At 41.1% G+C, this 8882-nt stretch overlaps 1 protein-coding gene across 1 annotated transcript; it reads right to left on the bottom strand.

The window, feature by feature from the left end:
- Window positions 1-6816: 6816 nt before the first annotated feature.
- LOC108928577 (neuropeptide Y receptor type 6-like) lies at window positions 6817-8386 on the bottom strand (the record flags this gene model as incomplete). Its single annotated transcript, XM_018742602.1, has 2 exons — window positions 6817-7868; window positions 8362-8386. Coding segments are annotated over 2 exons (1077 nt in total), but the record flags the coding sequence as incomplete, so codon positions are not given.
- Window positions 8387-8882: the final 496 nt, after the last annotated feature.

The raw sequence follows: 8882 nt of genomic DNA, 5'->3' as shown, positions 1-8882 counted from the left end.
TCCTGGTGTTTAAAGAAATGTTTATCATGAATGCTGTCTGCATCTCTTCCCCCCCCCCCTCCTGTATCAGAGCCAAAAGCAGTGCACACTGCAATATACATTTGTAGTACATGTCTGTGTGTATATATTCCAGTAAGTGTTATGGGCTTTTTTTTTTTTTTTTTTGTGGAAATGGTTTCTGTATATTATTTAAAAGCATGCTCAGATAAGATGTTTTTCTTTTGTTATGTCAGAAAATAACTTGAGGAAAAAAGAATATATCCAGGCACTATCTTAATTAAAATCCCTTAATTATTGATTGATTAATTTGTGACTTTTTCGGAAACATTCTGCTCTGATAGCAAACTGTCCATCTTGGAAAGACAAAAATACTTTTCCTGTTTTTTAATACCATACTTTGAAGCACAAGATGATATGTCTTTCACGTGATTCTGTGTTTTATAGCACTGCATAGAAATGAATGGAACAAACATGCAGTTTATTGACACTCCTCCACAGTTTACTGGATACAGGAATGGACGCAGGCTTATTCACATTGCTTCCTCCAGGCTCTTAATTTGCGCTGTCCCTGCTACATGTTTACCTTAGTAACACACTCTCTGATCTGTATCAAGTAGTTCCAAAGCCATGATGAAAGGAGAATGGAATAATAATGAGCTGAAGAAATGCTGTGTTGAAGCTGGTTTGCCTGTTTGGTTACTATGGTTTTAATCACACTTTATGTCATATTGGGCAACAGAATGCCATTTTAAGACAGCCCACGTTTCCATGTAGCCACATTTTAGACATGGCTCTTTCAGCTGTTTTCCATCAGCAGGCGGATAATAAGCACTGTGTCTATGGACGATTTCACAAAAGAAGCTGAAATGTTCATATTCCCAGCTGAGGATGGAGACACTGGGTTGGTGAGGCTGCTGTGTGGAATATGAACCATGCGCAAATGGGTTTTCAGGACCTTTGCTTTTCACAAAACAGCCGGGAAACAGCAGAAGAGATTTTGAGATTTCAGGGCCTGAAAACCATGCAGGTGGAGTGATGAAAAAGCTCCCACTGCGACAGATCACACCAATCCTGCTGGGTGCCACTGGCTTGGTGGATGGACAATGACTTTAATAATTTCTGCCAAGAGAGACATGAATGCCTTAATGGGGCACCAAGTGGAGTACGTTTTCAGGAGCCCTGACTGGAAAAGCCAAGATGACCTTGGAAGTCACTATATGCAGGACTTTCACCTTTTCTCACATGGTTGCTAGGTGAATGCTCACAAAATGATATCGGAATGAGAATAGAGCTTCACAATAGCTATGATGTTCAGAATATCATTAGTAGCCTAATGGGGAAATATGCTGTGCAAACAGGTTGTGTTTTTACTTAATCTTTTCTGGTACACAATATGTACAAAATATGTTGCGGGTACTTAACGGGATAATGAACTGAAGGAGATGTAATATGTTGAATGCATGGAAAACTATGTTTTGTTTGTGTTTCAGTTTCATGGGCAGCATGGTAGCACAGCGAGTAGCACTGTTGTCTCACGGCACCTGGGTGGTGCAAGAGGATGTGAGTTTAGTCCGTATGGAGTTTGCATATTCTCCCCATGTCTGCGTGGGTTTCCTCTGGGTGCTCTGGTTTCCTGCAGTTCAAAGATATGCTGTTCAGGTTCACCCATAGTGTGTAACAGAGTGTGTTCCACTGATGTATGGATGAGTGACCCATTCTAAGTAATGTATCTAGCAGTGTAAGTCACCTTGGTGAATAAGGTGTGTGGGCTGATAACACCACATAGTTTGTTGGAAGTTGCTGTGGAGAAAAGTATCTAAGTAAATTAAAAGTAGGGTTCAGCAAACTGACAGTTCAAACATGCTAGTTTTTTCTTTGCAATACTGGCTCACAGCTATTGTCATGGTTTTCGTCCCAGAAGGAAGGGGCGGACTCAAGTGCAGAGTGCACAGGGGTTTATTCGGACGCTAGAAAGGAATCGAAGTCAGGTACAAGGAAGGGTCTTCGGACTGCAAACGAGCTAAACTAGGAAATCCAGTGTCAGTCGGGAGAACAGGCAGTGGGTCAGAACATGAGTGAGCGGATAAGGGTTCAGGGCGGGAGCGGTCTCAGGAGAAGGGAAGAGGAGCAAGGAGCAAGGAGCAGAGTACAAGGCAGCAGGTAGGATGACACAGAGCAAGTGCGTGATCAGCGAACAAGGTTCCACGACCCTCATCGTTCGCTTCTGCCTTTTAAGCTGTCAAGCCCCAGGTGTATCCGATTACGCTGATGACATGGGCGTGGCAGCTATCTTAAAACAGAAACAGTATCTCAGATACTGTGAATAAATCCTCATATACAGTCATCTGAAAAAGCTAAGTATACCCCATGGAAAATGTAGCCTTTTTCAACAAATCTGGACAGGCAGACAATTTATCTTCATTTTAACAATTTCTGCAGATAAAGGTGATATTCTTGAACAAAAACACAATGGAAAATTTGATTTTTCAATAATTTATTCAACAAAAAAAAAAATTTACTGATGTAATATTCCTGTGTGGGGGGGGAAAAGTAAGTACATCCCAGGCCTCAGAAGCTGATATTGCCCCATTTAGCAGAAGTAACTTCTTATGGCCGTATTGTATAACTGTCTCCATCTTTGACATCGACTTGATGAAATTTTTGACCACTCCTCCGTTCAGAATTCCTTTCAACAGATGTTTGAGGGTTTTCTTGGATGTACTGCCAATTTCAAATCCCCCCACAAAATTTCAGTGGGATTCAAATCTGGGCTTTGACTACAGTAGGCCATTCCATAATGGAATGTTGTTGTTGTTGTTGTTGTTTGTTTATTTAAATTATAATAAGGACTACATAGTGCAAGTTTCAGCTTTACATATAAGCAGTGATTAAATGAAGATCAAATGTCTCACACAAACACACTGTCTGAGACTGCTTGTCCTGAGTGGGGTCGTGGTGAACCAGCCTAACCCAGCAACACAGGGTACAAAGCTGGAGGGAGAGGGGACACTAGGCCATTGTAAGGCATCTCAAGCAGTACTTGAACCCCATAGCCACCCGACAGTGGGACCTGGCCAAGCCTGCCGTGCCACCACACCCCCCGATCAAATGTCTGTATGTCCAAATTTGTTGAAAAAGGCAAAATTTTCCATGGGATGTACTTACTTTTTCACATGACTGTATAAAGCATGGTAAAAAGCAATATTTCAAAAGTATCATCAAGTCCATTGTACCATTTTAGAGAGACTTTAGGTATGGACCACAACAAAAAATGATACTTTGAATTAAAGTTAAAAGAAATAACAAGTTTCAATTTTATTGTCATGGATACAAGTACCATGTACATGTATCATGAAAATCTTCCTGAATGCTTCTCCACAGACTATGGGCAAGGACAATAGGAATACTGCACAAACAAAACAATGAACAAAACAGTGTCAGTAGCAGTGACAGCAATAACAATAAATAACAGTAGTAATAATAATGGTAACAATCAGAGAACTCAGAACGAGAATGTTTGATGTGACAGTGTAATTTACCAATGCGCTTGGGTGGAGCAGTCCAACTCTATTTACTAAAGGTGGTGCATTGGTTAGTGTTGTATAGTCTTACAGCAGTGGGGTAAAAGCTGTTCCTGTACCTAGCTGTGTGGGTTTGAATAGACCTAAGCCGTTTTGCAGATGGCAGGGAAGAGAAGTGCCCGTGCGGGGTGACTGTGATCTCTCATGATGCGCATCGTCTTTCTGAGGCAGCGTGTGGTGTAGGTGTCCTCGACTGCTGGTAGCTGTGTGCCGATGACTTCCCGAGCTGTTTTGACCACCCTCTGTAGGGCTTTCTTGTCCTGTATGGAGCAGTTGCCACCCCAGGATGTAATACACCCTGTGAGGACAGATTCCACAGCACACCTGTAGAAAGTGGTGAGGACTGTAGAGGGTATCCTGGCTTTCTTCAGACGCCTGGGGAAGTGGAGATGTTGATGGGCCGTTGATGCTGTGTGCTCAGTCCATGTGAGTTTGGCAGTGAGTGTGACCCCGAGGAATTTAAAGCTGTTGACCCTCTCGACAATGTTGCCTCCTACGTAGATGGGTGCCTGAACGGTATCCTGTTTCCTGAAGTCAATCATCAGCTCCTTAGTTTTACTGATATTGAGAGACAGGTTGTTTTCCTGGCACCACTCTGCCAGGAGCCTCACCTCCTCTCCGCTGTCTCATCGTTGTTGATGATCAGACCCACAATGGTGGTATCGTCAGCAAACTTTATGATGGTGTTCGAGCTGTGACTGGCCACACAGTCATGTGTGAACAGGGAGTATAGCACTGGGCTCAGGACACTTCCCTGTGGAGTGCCAGTGTTGAGGGTCAGTGGGGAGGAGGTATTACTGTCAATCCGCACACGCTGGGTTCTGTTGGTGAGGAGGTCCTAATAAGTTTTAAATGCATCACAAAGCAGATTGATTTTCCATAATAAACAGGTTCGGACTGTATGGTTTTTACTGTGTGCCCTAGATAAACAGTCTTCAGAGTTTGATTCTTCTTCTATGCCCTTATGGACGACTGTGATTAAAGATGTCATTTCAGATGAGCACATTTCTGTGCCTGAACCTATCTATTCATTAGTACTGTTTTGATAAGAAGGATTTTCATTTCAATTTTACCAATTTTCTATCCATTTACTTACAAGTCTTACACAGAACCTGTTTCACTCTGCACCTGTGACAACTTTTCATATCACACATTGTAAATTAAACTGCATAGTTATTATGGTGAATGAATTTCAAAACTATTTTAAATTCTTCTATCCACAAGCAGATTTCTGTCTTTATCTCATTGCCTCCCACTAGGGTTTATGAGATTGACTTTTGTTAAAAATATCAGATGAAAGTCAAATGTCTCCTGCTGGGGCATCAATTTTAAATACAATAGGCTTCTATGTTCAACACATATGAAACAAAGATGTCAACTTTTTTTTTTAATAAACTCAAAGTAAGAACAAGTCAACACAAAGTTACAGAAGTGCTATTTCAAGTACTGCTGCTCATAAAATGTAAACAATACACACACACACACACACACACACACACACACATTTTCAGAACCGCTTGTCCCATACGGGGTCACGGGGAACCGGAGCCTAACCCGGCAACACAGGGCGTAAGGCCGGAGGGGGAAGGGGACACACCCAGGACGGGACGCCAGTCCGTCGCAAGGCACCCCAAGCGGGACTCGAACCCCAGACCCACCGGACAGCAGGACTGCGGTCCAACCCACTGCGCCACCGCACCCCCTCGTAAACAATACATTTAATAACTATATTTGAATCAGTTCCCCACAAACATTAATTTCAGCAGCTAAACAAGACTTTTATGCAGTTGTGAACATAAGCATATGCTTCAGTAGCCCACAGAACTAACACACTTAAGTGTTTATAGTAACAAAGCTCATTTTCACACATTTAGGTAATTTACAATCAACAGCTCACAATTTAACAAAGTTCAAAAACATGAATACTATAACTGCATAAACATTAATATGTTTCTAGAAGCACTACTGGAATTGAATGGTGTGCTTGACAACATTTACATGTGTTCATTTAGTCAATGATTTTCTCTGAAGCTTTACTTCACAATATCAAGTAGTAATAGTAAGAGCTTCTAATAAACTCAAGTAGTGGCGTATAATCTTTTGCAATCTTGCTTTTTATGTCTTCCCATTTTTCTCTGTAAAGTGATGTAACATTCACGCTTGACAGTGCTAAGAAAAAGTCAACCACCTGGACCTGAAAAGAACTGTACATAAATAAATGAAACTTTAATCCCAAGGGTAAATTCCACATTCTTGAGAACCTGCAAATGAACTAAAGCAGTTTTGCATGGAGAGATGTGAGACCCTGATCAACAGTTGCAGGAAATGTTTAGTTGCAGTCATTGCAGCTACAGATGACACAATCAGTTATTGATGGGGACAATTACATTTTCACATCTTTGACTCCACATAGGAAATTTCATAAAAGTAATACTAGTGGGCCTTTTTTTTTTTTTCCCCTCTCAGGCTAAATTCAAATACTGCTAGAACTTTCAAAACCATCCAATAAAGCAATGCAAAAAAGCGGCACAAAAAAGGAAATTGCGAAGCGGACAAATATTAAACACAGCAGTGTATATCTTTAGTTTACTTTCAGAAAGTAGCATTACAATAATCCAGTGAAGGCCATGTAGTTTGAGTAACATCTATTTTCAGGTTTATGTTCATACTGTAAGCTGAACACAGTACATTCATCTTAATATGCATAAATATAAACACAAAACGGAATTTTTAAAAAAATCAAAAGAGAAGGCATTGAACTACACTTCTTTAAATGGTCTGGAAGTGTTTGTTATGGGGCCAGTTTCATACTGACTGGTGTCACTTTTGTTCTGTAAACCTTACACTCTGTTACCTATTTTCACATCACATTTTATCACAACTGACTTTATGTACAGGTGGCAGAGAACAGCTAATGCTTTCTTCTGCTTTGGTGTTCTCAATTTATATCCACTCTTTACTAATCATTTTGCTTCAGTTATTCATCTTTGCCCTAAAGCTATGCAACATGTAAAGAGAACTTATCTGAGTTCTTTTGGTTTTTGATACAGCATGGAATACTGGACCAAGTTTTCAATATATACATGAATTAAGCTTTGTATGAACCTGAAGAAAGAACTCTCACAAAATTTGAAATACTAAACCTTAGACCAATGCATAAATGTACCCAAGGCAAAAACTGTCATTCTCAGTTTCCATATATACAATATCTTATATTTCTACTTCTAGCGTTTGTTCAAGCGCTGTTATTGGCAACACTGAGCCTTAACAAACCCATGGAGACATCTGTGTGTTTGTTTGTCATCCTGATGTTTTCATACTCCTCTGAGCTGGAGTCACACTTCAACTGGCGTATAATATTGTTGAGGTCCTTCTGGAAGTTCTTATTGAGCAAGCCATAAAATATGGGGTTGATGCTGGTAGAAATCATGGCCACCAAGTGGCATAAGGTAAAGACCAAGTTGTGGTGGCAGTTGAGCAGAGCCTCATGGTGCCAGTCAAAGATGAGGTTGAAGATGTTAAGTGGAAGCCAGCAGACAGCAAAGGTGAGCACAATGGACACCAGCATGGCACTGATGCGCCTACTTTCGCTCAGCCTGGACTCACTCTCTCGGAGATGCTCCACTAGACCACTGCGACGTCGCAGGCACACAAACACTTTCACATAGCACACAAAGATGAAGCAGAGTGGTGCAAAGTACTGAACCCCCAACAGAACAGTGGTAAAACCCAACCGGTTAAACTCTGATGGCCAGTTATCTATGCAGGCATACTTGCCTCGATAGAAAGTCTGGGAGATGTTTCTGAAAGGCTCATCTGTAAGCTGGAAGAACACTAAAAAGGGTGCAGACAGGATGGCAGAGCCCAGCCAGATGAAGACAATGCCCAAGTATGCCTGGGAGATGCTGGGCTTCCAGCCTCGAGGGTTGACAATAAGTTGATAGCGCTCAACAGCAATTAGAACGAGGGAGAAGCTGGAGACTGAGACAGATAAACACTGCACGAAATTGCTGACCTTGCACATGGTCTCACCAAATACCCAGTAGTCCATCAGTGTGTAGACCACAGTGAAGGGAATGCACATAATGCAGATGAGCACATCTGACAGGGAGAGGTTTGCAATGAGGAGGTTGGTGACATTGTGCACTTCCTTCCGCTGCCTGATAATGTGGATCAGGCATAGGTTTCCAAAGAGTCCGACAAGAGTCACCACAATGTAGCCCCCCACTAGCACCAGTAAGACATACGAGAAAGACCGACAGTCATAATCTGCAAAGTCAGGCTTTGGGGTGCTGTTGATAATGCACCTGGTCCCTTCTGATGTCACATTGAAGATAGTCCCGTTGAAACACAAGGAGGAATTAGCCATGTCAGTCTCAAATACATACACTTTTAGTCACAAACGTGATTTGTTGATTATTCCTAAAGTGTTTCTTGATATTCTGTGATGTGTTCACATTCATTATACTTTTCTTGACATTTTCTCTTGACTCCAATAGAGCTCTGGTCTGCATTTTTTTCTATTGGAAAAACAAAGACAAACACTTATGTTTTCCACTTTCTTACCAACACACCCACTTTAATTGTTCAACCGAACTGTCAAATAAAGAGATGCAACAGGTTACCAATACCAATTATTAAGTTGTTTCATGTTTTCAGATTTTTCACTCTCACTGGGCCACCTTCCAAATTCATGCCTCCTGCAATAAGATTAGATATGATTTTATTTAATTCAGGATGAATACCTTGAACTTCAAATGGCTGGATGTATTGTTGATAGTTCCATCTGTAATTACTTCCGATATTCAAATTTGCAATAAATCATACATTTGTTTTTCTGTAATCATTTATTTGTAAGATGGTATTCTCTTACAGTTCTGTAACAAAAAGCACAATTTGCTAATTAATGCATTAATAAAACAATCAGTTAAATATCAACATTTTGCAATCCAGAAAAACAAGTATTGTTTAAATACAACATAGAGAAATACACCCATGTACTTACAGATTAGAAGTCCATCTAAGCACTATCTGAATGAAGAAAACAAAAGTGCTGATTATGTCTTTATGAATAAACTGTTGGCTAATCCACAGTAGTTTCCATCTCCTCAGACACATGGTCGAAGAAGGGTTTAAAGACTAGATAAGCTCAGCATCCAACGGGATGCTCTGCAGTGTGAGCCAAGGCAGCTACAGCACTGCAGGGAGCCACAGCTCAAGGGCAGGGCTTGTGGGTTGTTAGTACGTGCAACGACCAAAGGGGACTGCCTCAGGAGCAACAAGAAGCCGTTATTAAAATTA

The sequence above is a fragment of the Scleropages formosus genome, chromosome 13, assembly GCF_900964775.1.
Source record: "Scleropages formosus chromosome 13, fSclFor1.1, whole genome shotgun sequence".
NCBI lineage: Eukaryota > Metazoa > Chordata > Actinopteri > Osteoglossiformes > Osteoglossidae > Scleropages > Scleropages formosus.
Note: the sequence above shows the minus strand (reverse complement) of the source record. Positions and strands in the feature narration are given on the sequence as shown.